This window comes from Somniosus microcephalus, chromosome 6 (assembly GCF_052327205.1).
Source record: "Somniosus microcephalus isolate GS21.2 chromosome 6, FLI_Smic_1.0, whole genome shotgun sequence".
Classification (NCBI taxonomy): Eukaryota; Metazoa; Chordata; class Chondrichthyes; order Squaliformes; family Somniosidae; genus Somniosus; species Somniosus microcephalus.
The window spans coordinates 49,096,063-49,116,907 of record NC_140992.1 but is presented as its reverse complement, the minus strand read 5'-3'; the positions used below and the strand labels follow the sequence as shown (position 1 = coordinate 49,116,907).

Genomic DNA, 20,845 nt, shown 5'->3' with positions numbered 1-20,845 from the left:
AAAGTCAAGCCTTGTGATTTTTATGGGGATATCAAGTTGTTAGCTACCTGTCTAGCTCTGCATAGGAATGCGCTGCAAGGGCAGAATAATGGTGGTAGGCCACCGCCTCCTTGAACTGCTGCAAGCCATGTGATGTTCTTTGCAGCAGTTTGATGCAACTGAGTTAGTCCACTTCAGAGGCCAGGCAAGTGGTGAGAGACGGGAGTCACCACTCGGCCAGACTGGGTAAGGAAGGCAGGATTCCTTCCCTAAAGGACATCAGTGAACCAGTTGGGTTTTACAACAAACCGACAACTTCATGGTCACTTTTACTGACACCAGATTTTAAAAAAAAAACTGAATTCAAATTCTCAAACTGCTATGGTGGAATTTGAACTCACATTCTCTGGATTATTAGTCTGGGCTTTTGTTAGTTAGAGGTCCAATGCGCTACACAGTCAACTAATCTCAGCTGAGTGGTGGTATGGGGTGTTACAATTGATCTTAATCTTCCTTGGTTAGAGAGAGGAAAATTGGGCAGTTTCCCTTCCTGCCAATGACTCCTGCTGGAAAGTAAAAAATTTTAGGCATCTAGTATGGAGAGAAGTGGCACAACTGTGATGCCAGAATGATCAGTAGTCTGCCAACACATTTTATTAATGCTCAGACATGAAGAATAGCTACTTTGATGAGATACAAGTGGATGTGGCCAGCACCTATGAAACTATAAACTGCACCCCCACAGGGAGTTAACATGTTTGGGAAAGGATGGGAGGGAGAAAACTTGCAAATAAACAAAAAAGAGATTCACAGAATTCAGGTTAAAGAGAATCTGTGGTGCTTGAACTGTCTTTAAGGAGATTCCAATAATTGTATATGTGTTCAGATTTTATAAGGATGGTGGTTCAGCTAAACTCCTACTTAACATAAGCTGCAAAGTTTATAGTCGAAGTCTATGTGATCATTAACTAATATAGATGTATATGGAATCACAGACAAAGTTCACTGTCCCCAGCAGGCTCGTTTTGCCAGTCCTTGGCTGTGCTGTTAGATAGAATCCTTTGCTTCAAAGGAAAAAGCCTTTCTTCAAAACTATAACCTTTCATTCCTAGCATCATTCCAGTGAATCTTCACTGTACCTTATCATGGCTCTAATATTCTTCCCATGAAGGGCTGCCCAGAACTGTAAAATAAAAATTCCAAGCATGCTCTAATTCAGGTAAGAGATCAATAGAATGAATATAAAAATGTTCATACTGTATTGTAAATGTTTGTGGTGCAGCAAATACTGATACTGAGAGTCCAATGTGCCAGTTTTATAGCAGGGTTTCAGAGTCGGCGTCTTCGTTCTAGCACTGCACCATCAAGCTCTGATATTCAGCTGTCAAATCTCAAGACAGCAAAGAAGTTTCAACAAGCTGCACCCACATAGATGACTTTCTTATCATTATGGGAAGTCTTAAGGTATTATATACACAAGATACAAATAGTCGATTTCTAAAATGATATTTAAAAGGAATCTGAAATATTTTTATTTTGAAAGCATCTCAGTTGTCCGTGCTTGAAATTACCAATGGTATCAATTATATCTTATATAATCGTATTAAAAGCTGCAACATTCGAATCAAATGAGTATCGGTGATTTATTATTCCATTTATAAAGCAGACATTTCATTTAAAATTTGCATTTTTTGGTTCAATATTTAAAATCAAATCATCATAAATGTCTAAATCCATAGAAGCCCTTTTGACTACAAACTTGAGCTCCGGTTACATTCGGAAGTGAAAACTTGGCTCAGCTTCAAATATCCACTTTGGCATTGAAACAAATACCAAAACCCTAAAAATAAGCCCATTCCCTGTTCACATGCAGCAAAGCTCAACTTTCACTTACTTCTGCTCAACTGCGAAGTTGAAATATGTTTGTCTTCATTCCGAGTAAGCCTTTATGCTATTAATGTCTTTGCACCAGTATAACTTTAATATCACAATTATGCTGTGCTATACCTAATAGGTCATAAATCATAAACAGCCCGGAATTTGTGTTGGGCAATAACAGCGAACGAACAGCTCTGACACTGGCTGCGCAGTGCCCACCGCCCGCCCGCGCCCCCCACCCCCACACAACCGGCAATCAGTGTAATCAGTGAAACTGGCGAATACTTGGGCTTTTCCGCGCTAATATCACTGTTAAATACCCCATTAAAAGTTAGGCCTTGTTGAATTAGGTGTAACTGGGGTTTTAACAGCATATTGACTGCTAAACAAACGTTATGGCCCTGAAAAACTAATTTTGTGATGTCAAATTTCTCCATTATAATACAAATTACAATTTTTTAAGAAACTTTAAAAATAAATTATATTTTTTTAAGTTTGTTCATCTTTATTTCAGGTTTGCCTTTTCCCCGAGAGCCTCAATCTTTGCTTTGCTCGCTTTATCATTTTTAAAAAGTTTGAATAAAAGGAGTTTCTTCACTCCCTGGTTACCCTGTCTCTGAATTCTGCATTGTGACTGGTTGCTTAGACAGCTTGTTGACATCAGAGCAGCTCGCGCTATGGAATTCCGACTGAACTGCACTGATCGCAATTGAACATCGGAAAAGCCAAACTTCTCACCAGAGATCGCAAGCTCTTTGTGGGCAGCTTTCTTCGGGGTCAGTGGCGAATGCTTTTGCTTTGCCGCCGGCCGCAAATTACGGGCCAATGTGTTATTTTTGTTCGCTTGGTCAGCATCATGTACTGTGATTGTGATCTGGTAATAAAGGGCTTCCAACTATCCTTAAAAATTAATAGACAACAAGAGGAAAACAACATGAAGCATGTCTTTAGAAAGGAACTACTTGCATTTATATAGCACCTTATCACATCGCTCAAAAACCCAAACCGCTTCACATACAGTGAATTGCTTTGATGTGCAGTGACTGTTGAGAGTTGCAAATGTGGCCGCCATTTTGTTCACAGCAAGGTTCCACAATGAGATGAATGACCAATGTATATGGGGATGTTCTTTGAGGGGATAATGTTGGCCAGGACATCAAGAGAACGTGCTGCTCTTCCTTGAATAGTGCCACGGCTGGGGTTTCACCTAACCCACCAGGACAGGCAGATAGTAGTCTCGATTTGACATCTCATCTGACAATGCAGCACTCCCTCAGTACTACACTGAAATGGCAGCCTAGATTAGGTAATTACATCCTGGAGTAGGACTTGAACCTACAACCTTCTGATTCAGAGGTAAAAGTGCTTTCAACTGCGCCAAGCTGACACTTGCACTGTACAGATGAAATGAAAAAAGATAAATTATTAGCGTTAGGAACTGGGTGCTGAAATAATTGTCTGTGCATTAAATACAAGCTAATTTGAATCTGGAGTTTCCTTTTAACTGGGTTATGTTAATTCTGCTCTCTGGAGCTTAACTGCTCAGTAAAACATAGAAAACATAGAGATAGGAACAGGAGTAGGCCATTCGGCCCTTCGAGCCTGCTCCGCCATTCAATGAGATCATGGCTGATCTTCGTCTGAGATCATAGCTGATCTTACCAGTTCAGTACCCCGTCCCCGCCTTTTCTCCGTAACCCTTAATCCCCTTAGCCTTCAGAAATATATCCAATTCTCTCTTGAAAATATTTATTGAATTAGCCTTCACAGCCCTCTGTGGCAGGGAATTCCACAGGCTCACCACTCTTTGAGTGAAGAAATTCTTCCTCATCTCTGTTTTAAATGATTTGCCCGCTATTTTTAGATTGTGGCCCCTGGTTCTGTGCTCCCCGGCCATTGGAAACATTCTCTCTGAATTCAGCCTGTCCAGGCCTGCCATAATTTTATATGTTTCGATGAGATCCCCTCTCAATCTTCTAAACTCCAGTGAGTACAAGCCCAAACTATTTAATCTCTCTTCGTAGGTCATTCCCGCCATTCCAGGTATCAGCCTGGTGAATCGCCGTTGCACTCTTTCCATGGCAAGAACATCCTTCCGCAGATGGGGCGACCAAAACTGTACACAATACTCCAGATGCGGTCTCACCAGCACCTTGTACAGCTGTAGTAAGGTATCCCTATTCCTATACTCGAACCCCCTTGATATGAAGGCCAACATACCATTTGCCTTCTTGATCGCCTGTTGCACCTGCATGCTCTCCTTCAGTGACTGGTGCACAAGAACACCCAGGTCCCTCTGCACTTCCCCATCTCCCAATCTATTGCCATTTAGATAATAATCTACCCTCCTGTTTTTACCCCCAAAGTGGATAACCTCGCATTTATCCACATTATAGTGCATCTGCCACGTATCCGCCCATTCCCCCAACCTGTCCAAATCGCACTGTAGCCTCCTGACATCCTCATCAGAGCCCACCCCTCCTCCTAGTTTAGTGTCGTCAGCGAATTTGGAAATATTGCATCCAATTCCCTGATCCAGATCATTTATATATATTGTGAACAGCTGGGGTCCCAGGAGAGATCCTTGCGGCACCCCGCTGGTCACTGCCTGCCACTCCGAAAACGAGCCGTTTATTCCAACTCTCTGTTTTCTATCCGCCAGCCAGTTCTCTATCCACGTTAATACTTTGCCCCCAATCCCATGAGCCTTAATTTTGCATGATAATCTTTTGTGTGGAACCTTATCAAAGGCTTTCTGGAAGTCAAGGTACACCACATCCACTGGCTCTCCCCCATCTATTTTACCAGTTACTTCCTCAAAAAATTCCAGCAGATTAGTCAAACACGATTTACCCTTTGTAAATCCATGTTGACTCTGTCCGATCCTTTCCCCATTTGTCAAGTGCTCCGCTATTTTATCCTTAATAATGGACTCTAGCATTTTGCCCACAACCGATGTAAGGCTTACTGGTCTATAATTCCCTGCTTTCTCTCTACCCCCCTTTTTAAATATTGGGGTAACATTAGCTACCCTCCAATCCACGGGTACTGTTCCCGAGTCAATGGAGTTCCGGAAGATGATCCTTAGAGCATCTGCTATCTCCAGGGCCACCTCCTTAAGTACCCTAGGATGTAGTTTATCAGGCCCCGGGGATTTGTCGGCCTTCAGTCCCCTCAACTTACCCAACACCATATCCCTAGAGATACTAATTTCTGTCAGCTCCTCCCTCTCATTAGTCCCTATGTTTGCCGATATTCCTGGGAGGTTATTTGTGTCCTCCTTTGTGAATACAGAACCAAAGTATGAGTTTAATTGGTCTGCCATTTCCTTATTCTCCATTATATATTCTCCCGAATCGGTCTTTTCCTCCTGATATACCGATAAAAGCTTTTGCAGTCTGTCTTTATGTTTGCTGCAAGTTTACTTTCGTATTCTATTTTCCCCTTCCTGATTAATCCCTTTGTCCTCTTTTGCTGTATCCTGTACTGCCCCCAATCTTCCGGTCTGGTGCTTTTTTTTGCCAGTTGATATGCCCTTTTTTTTGATTTTATGCTGTCCCTAATTTCCCTCGTTATCCACGGTTGAGTCACCTGGTTATGTCATCAGCACTCACTGTTTCATATTCAAAAAGTCTACAGAAATGGACAAAAGAAATAATAGAATGCTAAAATTAAACCTTAGTTCTTTGTAACTGACTTTTAAATTGTCTCCACTTTACAATTACATTAATAACGTGTCCCAATTAAACAGAAGGGGAAATTGGCAAATAGAAACATAGACCAGTAATGCAAAATATTTAATCAGGAGATGGAAACGGTGCAAATTCTGGACATTCCAGTACGGAACAAAGTCAGTGCATCAAAAGCTGGGGCTCCATGAATGAAAGGGGAGATTAAATTAAATTTAAATCTTAAAAAAAGTATATAGGGCAGATTATACAAATGAAAGCCAGGACAAATATAAAGAATACAGGAAAACTACAAAAAGGGGATGGACCACATGGGTTGTAACATTCTAACAATTCTATAATTCTACTACTAGGTGTTGTTTTGCACATGAGTGTCTTAACTCCTATTTTTTTAAAATTGTATTATGCATACTAATACATAGCTAAAGCCAATAAAAGGCAATAGATCAAAATAGCCATATGATTGTGGGAATTCATTGCTGGCGCTCCTGATCCTTGTGGTTCACTGCAGTTAGTGGCATGGGGACCAATGCATGCAGCATAAGCCAATACATGACAGATGAACGTCTGATCATTTGTTCCTTGAAAGAGATGAGACCAAGGACCCTTCGCGTAGACGACAACATCTTCCCCACTGTGTGTTTCTTCTTTGAGTGGAACAGCTGCTTGCTGCTTGTAATTTGCATAACCTGAAAGAAAAACACAGTATTCCTGCACTAATGAAACAGCAGACATTGATAACATGCAGAGGTTCAAACTGCAATGATGCTCTCAACATTTTAATGGCGATCTTTTCATAACAAAGAATAACTCTCAACTCATAAATGTTCTGTTAACAGTCTGGCTATTACCATGGCATTGTTACTGTTACCATTTCTATCCACTGACTGTTGAAGTTCTTATCGGAACCTTCTGCACCGTCCAATTCTTGACTTATGCTTGGATATTGAGTGGTTTTCTGGCATATTCTGAAAATAGTCATTTTCTCGATGGTTAATATTTGTCACAACTTACCAATTATCTCTAATTTTACAGGGGTTGAAGAATTATTGCTATTTACAGGACAACATTCTGTTGGTATTAATCAAAGAATTCTGTTGAAAGATCTGGATCAAACTGTTATGCAAAATAAAAGGAATGTTCCCTAAAGAACAAGTTAATGTTTAATAAAAAGACAGCCGCCTTCAAGTTTTTCCAGTGCAAGGACAGAAGCAGCAACTTAGCTATGTAAATTGAGTGGCTATTTTGTACTTCTGGATGAGACCAGATGACACTTTCCTGTCACAGCACCACAAGGCAGGCACATTTCTAAAGGCAAGGGCCCCTAATCCCAGGCAAATTACATGATAGACCCACTGGCAACCCCTGGCGCTGACCCTATCAGAGTACGCTGAGTCAGGGGGAGGTTCCCAGGAGTCGAGTCACTTGAGGACCAATCTCGGGAGCCTGCAATAGTGGCCGGGGGCGGGGGGGGAAGCAGGAAAAACCCACTGCTCCAAAGGATCCCAGCAGCCTATGGTCAGGGGTCAATTTGTGAAGTCTGGCAGCCTGAGTCTCCCACCACAGGCAAGGCACACCAGCCAGCCAGCGAATCTGAGTCCACATTGAGGAAACTCCCAGCCTGGGAGACCCTCCCCCCACCCAAAGCCCCATCTGCTGTGAATAACCTTGTTAGGGCTGGACAAAGGTTCCACAAGAGCCCACAGAAACCAGCAGTGAAGCCCAGGCCTTGGCTATTTCCCAGGCCTATTGTTGCACTCCCACCTAACTTAGAGAGCGCAACGGAAGGTCCACAGAAGTTTGAGGCCAAAATGTTTTATTTTCAATTACTAAAGTAGTAAATTCAAATAACTTAAACTTAACCTTTTTGGAAGGCCTCACTTCCCACCAGCAGTACGTGAAGCAGCAGTGGATCTTAGTATTACATGTTAGTGTACCAATGCTGTTACAGTTAAAAGTATCTTCAAGCACACGAGTCTGAACACAGGCATTAAGCAACACTTGTATCAAATGACGTTAAACCTTTAACTGATTATGACCTCAATGAATGGAAGTTTTATTAGTGTCATGTACTGTATAGATAAACAGACTCTCAAAAGCTGACTCAGCACTACGTTGACCCAACACTTATCTTCATCTTTAAATTATATTTCTGATCCCTGTTTGCTTTGCAAAGATGGGGTATTAAGAAAAGGAGCTGTTTTCAGATTCAGATCAGATTAGATTTATTTGCTATATGTAACAAGTACAATGGAATGCTTGTTCCCCGTAGGGACGCGTCAGCTATACATACAGCGCCGCATTCAGAGTCAATACAATGGCTTCCCGTGGCAGTGGGAGCACGATGTCCCTCAGCCACTCTGTCCTCCTCTTCACCGCGGCCTCCTCCTCGCTGTTGCCGGTTCCACGTGTGGTGGCCTGCTTCTCCCGCTCTGGCCACCATGCCCGGCTCCCCTCCTCCCATCCGGACTGAGTGTTACCCGAAATGGAGCTGCTGGCCGACGTGCTGCAGCGTGTTGTGAGTCTGCTGCTGCTGCTCGTTGCGCTGCGCTCCTCTGCCCGACTCGCCGAACACATCGTCGGGATGTGAATGCTCCAATGCGGCCTCTTCACCATCGCCGGCTCCACGCTCCACGGCCCGGGGCCTACTTCTCTCTCTTCACAGGTCGGCCTCTGGCCGCTATGCTCGGCTCCCCTCTTCCCAGTTGGAATTCCTTCCTGCCGAGAAGCTGCCGGCCGATGTGCTCCAGCGGGTCGGCTTGGCTGCTGCTGCTGCTCACCGCGCTGCGCTGCCTCTGCCCGACTCGCCGAGCACCTGAAAAACAGTGCTTCAAGCAGCGCTCCTTGAGTTTCTCAATGCTGGTGTCCTCGGTCACCTCCTCCAGCCACTCGCCGCCCTCCACGGTGCAGATGTGGAGCCGCACCACCTTCCCGGCGAACATCCTCTCCTCCTGCACAAACATGGCCGCCGGCCCAGCAGATCGACCGCCGACTTTCACCAGCAGTAAACGGCCGCCACCAAAAAACAAAACACCCTCCGGCCCTGTTCTCAGTTCCCGCTGCTCACACCGCTGACCATCGCACCGCACTGGACTGGGCCGGGCTTTAGCTGGAAGCTAATATCAGGCAAAGGAATGTGATCACAGCCATTGAAGTAGAGATTGTTGGCTTTTTTTTTATAATTTGTTTATGGGATGTGGGCGTCACTGGCCAACATTTATTGCCCATTCCTAATTGCCCTCGAGAAGGTGGTGGTGAGCTGCCTTCTTGAACCACTGCAGTCCATGTGGTGAAGGTACTCCCACAGTGCTATTAGGTAGGGAGTTCCAGGATTTTGACCCAGCGACAATGAAGGATCGGCGATAAACTTCTAAATCAGGATGGTGTGTGACTTGGAGGTGGTGGTGTTCCCATGCATCTGCTGCTCTTGTCCTTCTAGGCGGAAGAGGTCGCAGGTTTGGGAGGTGCTGCCGAAGAAGCCTTGGCAAGTTGCTGCAGTGCACCTTGTAGATGGTACACACTGCAGCCATGGTACGCTGGATGGGGTGCCAATCAAGCGGGCTTTGTCCTGGATGGTGTCGCGCTTCGAGTGTTGTTGGAGCTGCACTCATCCAGGCAAGTGGACAGTATTACATCACACTCCTTACTTGTACCTTGTAGATGGTGAAACGGCTTTGGGGAGTCAGGAGGTGGGACACTCGCCGCAGAAAACCTAGCCTCTGACCTGCTCTTGTTGCCACAGTATTTATGTGGCTGGTCCAGTTACGTTTCTGGTCAATGGTGACCCCCAGGATGTTGATGGTGGGGGATTCGGCGATGGTAATGCCGTTGAATGTCAAGGGGCGGAGGTTAGAATCTCACTTGTTGGAGATAGTCATTGCCTGGCACTTCTGTGGCGTGAATGTTACCTGCCACTTTTCAGCCCAAGCCTGAATGTCATCCAGGTCTTGCTGCATGTGGGTATGGACTGCTTCATTATCTGAGGAGTTGTGAATGGCACTGAACACTGCAGTCATCAGCGAACTTCCCCATTTCTGACCTTATATTGGAGGGAAAGTCATTGATGAAGTAGCTGAAGATAGTTCGACCTAGGACACTGCCCTGAGGAACTCCTGCAGCGATATCCTGGGGCTGTGATGATTGACCTTCAACCATCTTCCTTTGTGCTAGGTATGACTCCAGCCAGTGGAGAGTTTTCCCCCCCGATTCCCATTGACTTCAGTTTTACTAGGGCTCCTTGATGCCACACTTGGTCAAATGCTGCCTTGATGTCAAGGGCAGTCACTGTCACTTCTGCAATTCAGCTCCTTTGTCCATGTTTGGACCAAGGCTGTAATGAGGTCGGGAGCCGAGTGCTGTTGGCGGAACCCAAATTAGGCATCAGTGAGCAGGTTATTGGTGAGTAAGTGCCACTTGATAGCAGTGTTGATGACACCTGCCATCACTTTGCTGATGATTGAGAATAGACTGATGGGGCGGTAATTGGCCAGATTATATTTGCCCTGCTTTTTGTAGATAGGACATACCTGGACAGTTTTCCACATTGTCGGATAGATGCCAGTGTTGTAGCTGTACTGGAACAGCTTGGCTAGAGGCGCAGCTAGTTCTGGAGCACAAGTCTTCAGCACAATAGCCGGGATGTTGTTGGGGCCCATAGCCTTTGCTGTATCCAGTGCGCTCAGCCGTTTCTTGATATCACATGGAGTGAATAGAATTGGCTGAAAATTGGTTTCTGTGATGATGGGGACCTCAGGAGTAGGCCGATATGGATCATCCACTCGGCACTTCTGGCTGAAGATAGTTGCAAACTGTTAGGATAAAATTTGGTTTAAGGGATATAAAGGAGTCCTCAATATTCGACCGGTATAAAACTGTTTGAAAGGTACCATTTAGTCTTGTTAGCTGGAAAACAAACGCAAAGCACCATGGGATACTTGACTATATTAACCCTTTCAGACTAACAAATAGAAATTAGCTGACCAAAGGCATTCTGAAATGTTGCTTGTAATTACAACCTGGTAACCGTTTAGAAAGAGCCTGTTCTTGGAAGAAGTAAGAGTACAAAGGCACGATTAAGAAGCAGCAGCAAATAAGGCCTTGAAGAAGTAGTCAGCCAGCTGCATAATTCAATGTGGCTTTGTATCCAGCTAGCCATGTCTCTGCTGGAAAATACTTTCCCATACCGATAACAAGAGTAAGAGATAGCTCATGAATATGAAGCCTCCTACAGTCGACAAGCTTCTTACTGACGTATTCAGGGGGTACTCAAGTTCGAAGGACAGGCTTAGTAGTTGATTGATTAACCATGTAAACCAATGAAGTATCAATATTCCCATGTATACACCCCATTAGTAATAAGTGGGTGTTGTCTAATAAACTGTATAAACTAAGTTGTATTGTCACTTTTCCTCTGAGAACGGCGCCTCCAGCTGGGGTTGGCTGAGGTGGTTCTCCCATGTGCACTCGTAATAAACTATTGCTCTGGGTAACACCCGAGTCTGTTAGTTTTGTTTTACCATCCAGATTTTCCTCGCTTACAGCTTGGTGTCAGAAGTGGGATACCACCGGACTGCTGATCGATCTTCCACAACGACATACACAGAGGGGGTGAGTAGCAATATTCACCCTTAACGTGGAAGTCTGCACGGCGGATCGGGGTAGCAGTGGTATAAAGAACAGCGAGTGAAGGTGTGGATCAATAGGACGCATTTTAGGGTACAAACAGACCCGAGGAGTTTAGAAACTCTAGGGTTGGAAAGCGCCGGGAAGAGCGCCAAGGGGAAAAGTGCTAGTTGGGAAAGCGCCGTGGAAAGCACTCGGGGGGGGGGGGGGGGGGGGGGGGAGCGCTAGGTAAAAATCGCCGACGGTCAGGAGGGGCCGGGGGAAGAGAGCTTAAAGGGTGTCTCTCTGGGGATAGGGGATTCCCGCAATACAAAATACCGGGTGACAATCCGGAGGGATTAAAGGGTAGTTAGAGCATCAGTGTTTGTCTGCTTAGAGCATAAGTGTTCGTCTGTCCAGAGTGTAAGTTTTGTGTCGTCGTTCCGATAAAGCATAAGATTGGATCCTTGAGTGTCACGGGGTGATCGACACGGACAAGGGTGGTGTATTATCTCAAAAACCTTGCCTGAGTCTGAATTAAGAGGACATAGTCCCACGTGACAGCCAGGATCAAGTAGGTGTAGGGAACTATAAACACCACAGGATCGTGATCCTGTGACGAGTGAGTGTGCGCAAAATAAGTGTGTGTGGGTGAATGATAGGGTAACATAAGAACTATTGAGAAGTCAGAAGTTATATAGAATGCCTAAAAAGGATGCAGAGATAAAGAAGGAAAAAGATCTAATTTGCAGGCTAACCAATTTGAAAACTCAGCAAAGGAAGGAAAAAAAAAAACAGGGATTTGGAAAGCCAGGAAAAGCTGCTGAGTCACCGATTTAAAAAAAAAAGGGGAAAAAAAATAAACAAAGCTTTACTAACATGGAAGTTATTAACATCTGTGCTGAGGCAAATAAAATACAAGATTTGCTGAGTGAAAGGAACCTTATAAAATGCTGGAATTTTAGTTTGTGAGAAAGTGTGTTAAAGTGTGAATATTTTCCTGACTATGAATGTTTAAGAAGTTACAATATTCCTTTGTCTGAAAGTCTGTCCTTAAAAAAAAAATGTCTGTTGTGTGTTTTAGCTCCACCCACTTCTCTGTTTAAAAAAAGCATTTAACCCTTTCGTCTTGTCTTGGATTTTGGAAGTTTTAAGAATGTGCGAATAAGATTGTGCCCCCAGAATTGGAAAAAACTTTGAACTAATTTAAGTTAAGCTGGTGTATAAAAAAAAAAAAAAAAACAATTTGTTTAACAAAAGATTAAGTTTCAGTCTAAGATTTAACCTTGGAGTTGCAGTTGCTATGGTGAAATCTTCCAAAGCAGTTTGATTTGATTTGTTTAAATGTGAAAAACTAATTTTTCTCCAGTTATATTCAATGTTTTTATAGTATTTTGGAAAGTCATCTGAAGAAAGGACAATAAGAAATATGACATAATTTACTGTTTTCTGCAAGAATGTGCCATTTTGTTTTGTTTTGTCTGTTCATTGTTGATGCAGAGGATGGGCTTCGACCTTGACGTTACAGTTGCCGGTGTGCCTGGAAGAAAATGAATTTGAATGTGAATGTTTGCAGGGCATGAGTGATTGTTTCTTTGTTGAAATGGCTTCCTTCTTTCTTTTCCAAGTGATACTGGTTGGTTGAAAGGGGGATTGATTTGGATTGAATTGGAGTTGTGAGGTGGGTTAACCTATTGAAGCCGGACTTTCATTGTGGCCACGGAGTGTGGATTGGTGTAGTCCGAATTGAATAAGATAGCTCCGCTTCACAAGAACATCTGATAGTGACAGGTCCCTCTACAATATTTGATTGACTACGGTACTGGGAACCCTACAGAACGCGGGACTAAAGTTAAACCCTAGAAAGGTACAGGTAGGGAAGGGCGAAGAAATCTACCTAGGATACATAATAACACATGGGAAGAGACAAATGCCTGAAGACAGATGGGAGGGGCACTAGGACCAAGGGGAAAGCTAGCTGATCAAAGTGGGGAAACCATCTCAGGAGCTGGTGGACTGGGGCCCCGACCATGAATTAAAGCAATCCAAGAAACAGGGCAATGCATGGGCAGACGAGGCAGCCAAGCGGGCAGCTGAGAAAGGGAATCTGACCAATGAAGCCCAAGTGTTCGTGTTTAGTTAAAGTGTGAAAACACAACTGTCTTTTTCGATCGGGAATTTTTTATTTTATTTACGTGAAGTGACGCAATTGCGTAAGGCTGATAATGTTTTGCTCCACCTTCTTAAAGCCTGCAGAGGAGTTAACCCTTTCCACTGACAGCTATTTAAGTTCACCAAGCAACAACTTTAGTATGAAATTTAAAGATAGTGGACATTATTAAATTTAAGTTTCTTAATGTTAAGTTAATATTTCCCCACAGTGATAGAAGGAAAATTATGATTTGATAAATGGAAGTTATCTTATAAACTAATTGTATGATAATGTGCAACATGAGCTTGTACTGGTAGTGCTAGATTTAACCGATACGGCCTTACCTACGTGGTGTTCTAAGAAAACTCAACAATTATATTAACACCTTCTAACTCAAGTGTTAAAACAAGGCACGACATGGAATGGTGGAGGGCACAGTAAAAGAGATAAACAAATATGGAGATGTAAAAGGTCTGTGATAAATGACGCAGCAACTGCCTTTAATGTGGGTACCTCAGTTGTTAATACTATTGATTTGGCGACACTGGATCAAAAGGTTAGAGACCTAGGGTCTCGCATTAAAGATGTATTACAAAAGACAAATGAAAATACAAATAAAGAATTATCTGAGGATCAAACGCTGACCATACATCTGCAAAAGATAGCTACAGTGCTAGAAACACACGCCCAAACCATTAATACATTAATAAAAGAAGAGGACAATGCATCTCAGCAGGCAGCTGCTAATGACATATGTAGCACATATGGTAACTGGATTGTGGAACAAACCCGAGAAAACCTGGCCCAGATACAGGCAGGGGAAGTACCCTTATGGATAACGAATCAACAATTAAGGGTGAACCTGACCGGTGGGCACAAGGGGGACGGTACCTCTAAACGGGCAGGAGCTTGACGGCTTGCCAGTTGAGAGCAATGGTTCGGGTGTACCCCACACGAGTCGAATGTAAACCTGACGGGGGAGGGCTCCTAGGGTTGGTACCGGTGACGGCACCAGAGACCCAAGGACGAGAGGTGTACCGAACACTGAATATTGGGGTAGTGAAGGACGGAATGCACATATCCCATCACAATATGTTACCATATGCTGTAAAGATTAAAGGGAATTTGGCTGGAACAAAATTGGAGGGATGTGTTATTAGGCACGTTATCACTGTATGTCCACATAGTATTGGACACAGCCCAGAGGCACAGTGTGGGTTTAACAATACTGGTACCAATCAGGATATTAATTGTACCATGGAGGCCCTAGAGGCGGATTTAAAACCCACTCAAGTGGCATACGCCGGAAAGGGTGAATATTGTGTTACAGCTAATTTGAAAATGTTTAAATATGCCAATCTAACTTGTGATATTCCAAGTTCAGAGTTCTGCTTCACTCCTGAAATCCCGGTACGGATTGGACACGAGGAATTGGTGGAGATACACCAGTATAACCTCACCACCTTACAAGTTTCTGAAGATATCAAGAAAGACTTAAAAGACTATCAGAACACATTTGGGTATCTGATACCCCTGTTGCCTGAACACTTGAAAGTATTGCGAATGGAGATACGCCTCTCCCAGAAGGTTTATTATAACCTACAACAGAACAATAAAAACATTAAGCTTGACATTGACCAAATTAAAGTCACCACTTGGTAGGATGACCTTTGGAGTTGGGGACTGAATATACAGATCCATCCTTGGATTAGATTAATTTCACATGTATTAGTAGTAGTGCAGTTTGTTGTAATGTGCTTCTTGATTTTCATGGCCTGTAATAAATGTCGTAGGCAGAGGATGAAAAGGTTGGACAAGGCAGTAAAGCAGCGACTGGGTGAGAATGTCCCCAGTGCCTCTTTGATCTCAACAAAGGACACGTCCGAGTGGTACTGGGAGTAGTATATACCAGGGTAAGGGGCATATAAAAGGGGAGACAATCATAGTTTAATAGGACTATCAGATGTTCTGCCTCTCTTCCACCCAGACTGGTGGCCACCACGAAGGGAACCTGGTTAAGATGAGGTACAGCATCCTGCATATAGGTGACGGATAAGGGTTGGCTACCTTGGGCTTAGCCAAGGGCCAAAAGGGGGGATTGTTAGGATAAAATTTCGTTTAAGGGATATAAAGGGGTCCTCAATATTCGACCGGTTTAAAAACAGTCTGAAAGGTACCATTTAGTCTTGTTAGCTGGAAAACAAACGCAAAGCACCATGGGATACTTGGCTATATTAACCCTTTTAGACTAACATAAATAGAAATTAGCTGACCAAAGGCATTCTGAAATGTTGCTTGTAATTACAACCTGGTAACTGTTTAGAAAGAGCCTGTTCTTGGAAGAGATAAGAGTACAAAGGCACGATTAAGAAGCAGCAGCAAATAAGGCCTTGAAGAAGTAGTCAGCCAGCTGCATAATTCAATGTGGCTTTGTATCCAGCTAGCCATGTCTCTGCTGGAAAATACTTTCCCATACCGATAACAAGAGTAAGAGATAGCTCATGAATATGAAGCCTCCTACAGTCGACAAGCTTCTTACTGACGTATTCAGGGGGTACTCGAGTTCGAAGGACAGGCTTAGTAGTTGATTGATTAACCATGTAAACCAATGAAGTATCAATATTCCCATGTATACACCCCATTAGTAATAAGTGGGTGTTGTCTAATAAACTGTATAAACTAAGCTGTATTGTCACTTTTCCTCTGAGAACGGTGCCTCCAGCTGGGGTTGGCTGAGGTGGTTCTCCTGTGTGCACGCGTAATAAACTATTGATCTGGGTAACACCCGAGTCTGTTAGTTCTGTTTTACCATCCAGATTTTCCTCGCTTACACAAACGCTTCAGCCTTGTCTTTTGCACTCACGTGCTGGGCTCCACCATCATTGAAGATGGGGATATTCATGGAGCCTCCTCCTCCCGTTAGTTGTTTAATGGTCCACCACCATTCACGACTGGATGTGGCAGGACTGCAGAGCTTTGATCTGATCCGTTGATTGTGGGATCGCTTAGCCCTGACTATAGCATGCTGCTTCCGTTTTTTAGCATGCAAGTAGTCCTGTGTTGCAGCTTCCCCCAGATTGGCACCTCATTTTTAGATACGCCTGGTGCTGCTCCTGGCATGCTCTTCTACACTCCTTGTTGAACCAGGATTGGTCCCTTGGCTTGATAGTAATGGTAGAGTGAGGGATATGCCGGGCCATGAGGTTACAGATTGTGGTGGAATACAATTCTGCTGCTGCTGATGGCCCACAGTGCATCATGGATGCCCAGTTTTGAGCTAATGGCTGCTAGTTCTATTTCTGCAGCATTGTACACATGTACCCAATAGAACATACATAACATTTGGTGATCATCATGGATATCGCTTTAATTCTGTACCAGTTGCTGATCACTGTTACATACATGGATCAGTCAGCAGAGTCAGGACCTTTTTGTAACCTCAGATAAGTTAATTTTATGAGAATGCATAATTTTACTACACTGTCTTCACAAACCTGATTGATTTTATGAAAACCTACACAAATCTCACAAAAGTTATAATCATAAATGTAGAGCTCTAAAGTAGCAGTTTACTTGTACAGGAAACTTTGTGCTATCCGGCACCGACGGGACCGAGCTGTTGCCGTTCCCTCAAAACTGCCGGACACACCAGCGTTAATGTTGAAGCATACGGAGCTTTTCATCTCCGTATCTGACAACAAACACTGTTGCTTAGCAACAGCTTCTAAACAGTCAGCCCGTACCTTGGAAGCTTCTCTCTGAAGCTGTTGCTAAGCTACAGAGACTTTGCAGAGCCTGACTGTTGAAAAAAAAAAAGCCACGAGAAGAAAAAAAAACCTAACAAAACGGCTCCTGATTTTTGCCGGTGGCTCGAGCTTGCCGGACATTTAGCCTCCAGATAACACAAAGTTTCCTGTACTGTGAAAAATATCAGTCAGCAGAAGAATATTTAGCAGGTATGTTACAGATGCCAACACCTGGCCTGTGCTTCTGTGATGGCATAAAAATTGTTTTCCCCACTAAGAGCCATAAACATTCATACATGCCAACCAGCCATGCTTGACATGGACCGGCTCATTCTGGAGGAGACTTGTCTACATTCATGCATCAAGCACCGTGCGGACCAGACTTCTTCCATCAAGCGGGGCTCCCAAGCTTGCTGGCACTATTGCCATGATACAGCGCGCTGTGGGTGGATTCTTGTGAGATTGTGAATTCCTACCCAAAGTGTACAGTGTCATCAATCACAGGAGGAGAACCAGCAGGTGGGAGCTTGGGAGTGGTACTTAGGGGGAGGGAGGGGGTCAGCAATTATCTGGAAGGTGTGGAGAGGGGCGATCCAGGACCAGCAGTTTGTAGGAGAGAGAAACCACTGCAGCAACACTTGGGAATGGGAGAGAGCGGCAAAGCCAGGAACAACATTTGGCAATGGGGGAGGGGAGACAGGAGCAGCATTTTTGGGGGAGAGGCCAGCTGTAATACTTGGGGGAGGGAGACAGATAGAGAAAAAAGCCAGAAGCAACAGTTGGGAAGGGGGGAGAACCAGGAGCAGTGCTTTGGGGAGGGGGAAGAAGCCAAGAGCAGCACTTGAGGGAAGGGGCAGAACGAGAGAGGAGCACCCATGAGCAGCACCTTGGGGTGCAGAGGAAAGATGCTGGGCCCAATGCTTCTTGGAGGAGAGAATCCTTTTGAGGGGTAGGAAAAGCCTGGATTAACACTTGAGGGGGATAGAGGGAACAGTCTAGAGGGCGAAAGGAAGCTGGGAGCAGTGTTTTGAGGAAGCTAGATCTAAACAGTCTATTGAAAACTCATGTCTTTATTTTTGATTAAAAATCTATCAATTCCAAAGCATGAAAGTGCCATGAGAGTAGTTTTCAATAAAATTGAGCTAAAGTCCCTTCCTTTTTAAAATTCTCATCCTTCTTTTCAAATCCCTCCATGGCCTCGTCCCTCCCCATCTCTGTAATCTCCCCCAGCCCCACCCCGAGATATCTGCGCTCCTCTAATTCTGGCCTCTTGAGCATCCCTGATTATAATCGCTCAACCATTGGTGGCCGTGCCTTCAGCTGCCTGGGTTCTAAGCTCTGGAATTCCCTGCCTAAACACCTGTCTCTCTACCTCTCTTTCCTCCTTTAAGACGCTAAGAACTTACCTGTTTGTCATCTGCCCTAATTTCCTTGTGGGTCAGTGTTAAATTTTTGTCTTATAACACCCCTGTGAAACACCTTGGGACATTTTACTACGTTAAAGGTGCTATATAAATACAAGTTGTTGTTGTTGATTTAGATGAAAAATAAAATGCAAAGTTCATGTAGATGACAAAATCCTGGAAAATGTCAAAGATCTAAATTTTTTGAAGCAGCCCCCCATATAAAGAAATCTTGTGCCTACAACATTTGTATCCCCTTTCAGGCTTTCATGTATTGAGTATAGCTACAGCTTCAGTTACAGGCCAATGTCTGCCCGCACTTTCAGTGTAATTAATTTCTTTCATAAATCTTAGGTTTTAATTCAGAACTCTTTTTGAGCCTTTATGAAGGCAATGGTCAGCTTTTGCTAGTTTCTAGGTTGGCACATATGCGTGTTAATCCTATTTGAAATTATACTTTAGTTGCAAACCTAATGAACAGTGTCTATCTGTCTATCTGTCTGTCTGTCATCGCGTGTGCGTTGCGGGTATGCACTCGAAAGTTACAGGGCGTACCTACGCGCGCATTACCTCCAAAGAAAGCTTACGCTTCCGAGACGGTTTTAAGCGTATTTACGTTTCGGCCGGGCTAAAATTGCGCCCGCGGTATCCCAAAAACCTTCAACATTCCGCTCATTAGCATCTCATTATCCGCTCATTAGCGACAGAGTGACCTCGAGCTCGACCAATCGTACGCCGGGTTGCTGGCGTGTGCCGCCGGGCCAATCGGTGCGCGTGTGGCTGGGCTTTATCGTTCTGAACCGAGGTGAATCGCCGCCATCTTGATTCCAAACTTTTCCTTTCTTTTTCCCGCTTTCTGCGTCTTAAAAAAAAACGTTGCTTTTAAAACACATATTGTTTTTTTAAAAAATGATTTAGAAAGTAATTAACTTATCTAATCTCATTAATTTTCCTACCTTTCCCCGTTTTTCCAGGTAGGCCTAGAAGCCTCGGCGTCTCCTCCGCACCCACGCCCGAGCTAGGCACCTCCCGGCCCCACTCGAAGGCTGGAGGGCCGAGCCTCAGCCCAGCGCCGCTAGGGTGCGCACGCAGCAGGAGCTGAGACGTCTCTCTCTGCCGGGGCTTGCTGAGCGTCCAGCGTTACCCTGGCAACGGGTGCAATCGGCGGTCTTCACCTCGGGGGGAGGGGGGGGGCGGCCGCGACCCTCGGGGGGGGGGGGGGGGGCCGCCGCGACCCTCGGGGGGGGGGGGGGCCCGCGCGCGCAGCAGGAGCAGCTGAGACGCGGCGTCTCTCTCTCTGGCTTGGTCAGCGTCACGGTTGCCCTGGCAACCGGGCCCGCCGGCCGAGAGAGACGCCGCGTCTCAGCTCCTGCTGCGCGCGCAATCGGCGGTCTTCACCTCCGGGGGGGGGGGGGGGGCGCGACCCTCGGGGGGGCGCCCGCCGTCCTCCTCCCTCCCCCCCCGCCCTCCATCCTCCCCCCTCCCCTCCCCCGCCCTCCCTCTCCCTTCCTCCCCTCCCCCGTCCTCCCTTCCCCCCTCCCCCCCTCCCTCCCCTCCCCTCCCCCTCCTCCCTCCCCCGCGCCCTCCCTCCCCCGCGCCCTCCCTCCCCCTCCTCCTCCCCCCCCTCCCTCCCTCCCCCTCCTCCTCCTCCCGCCCTTCCCCCTCCCCTCCCCCTCCCCCCCCACCCCTCCCCTCCCCCTCTTCCCCCACCCCTCCCCTCCCTCTCTTCCCCCACCCCTCCCCTCCCTCTCTTCCCCCACCCCTCCCTCTCTTCCCCCCAGTCGCTCCCTCTCTTCCCCCCCAGTCGCTCCCTCTCTTCCCCCCAGTCGCTCTCTCTCTTCCCCCCAGTCGCTCTCTCTCTTCCCCCCAGTCGCTCTCTCTCTTCCCCCCAGTCGCTCTCTCTCTTCCCCCCAGTCGCTCTCTCTCTTCCCCCCAGTCGCTCTCTCTCTTCCCCCCAGTCGCTCTCTCTCTTCCCCCCAGTCGCTCTCTCTCTTCCCCCCAGTCGCTCTCTCTCTTCCCCCCAGTCGCTCTCTCTCTTCCCCCCCAGTCGCTCTCTCTCTCTCTTCCAACAACAACATGCCCTCGAAAAAGCCTCGGCACCGCCGGGCACTTCAGCTAGTTAATGATAAACTGGCAAGTTATACTCACTTGTATCTGTATTGGTTAGGTTCTCTCTACTACCATTTACTATGGTCCAGCCCGGTCCGTTGCCATATGCTAAGGGGGTGAAGGGCTTCCCATCTATGTCACTGTGGTAAGACGCAAAACCTGAGGAGAAAGTTGCACATTAAATGATTAGCAGCTGCAGGTTTCTTGGGTGAAACGTTACGAAATGTTTTTATATCTATAACAGCAAAACTAGCATTCATATAGCACCTTTAATTAGGTAAATGTCCC

The 20,845-nt window shown here is 45.5% G+C and overlaps 1 protein-coding gene across 1 annotated transcript in view; it reads right to left on the bottom strand.

Annotated features, from left to right (window-relative positions):
- Nucleotides 1–5,635: 5,635 nt before the first annotated feature.
- LOC147115694 (alkaline phosphatase-like) overlaps nt 5,636–20,845 on the bottom strand; it is a 39,984-nt gene continuing 24,774 nt past the window's right edge. Inside the window, exons 10-11 of the mRNA XM_085990634.1 lie at nt 20,597–20,716; nt 5,636–6,235 (exon numbers count right to left, since the gene is read on the bottom strand). Of these exons, the coding sequence (XP_085846760.1) occupies nt 5,958–6,235; nt 20,597–20,716 (398 nt within the window). The 3' untranslated portion in view covers nt 5,636–5,957. The remainder of the gene's footprint in view (nt 6,236–20,596; nt 20,717–20,845) is intronic.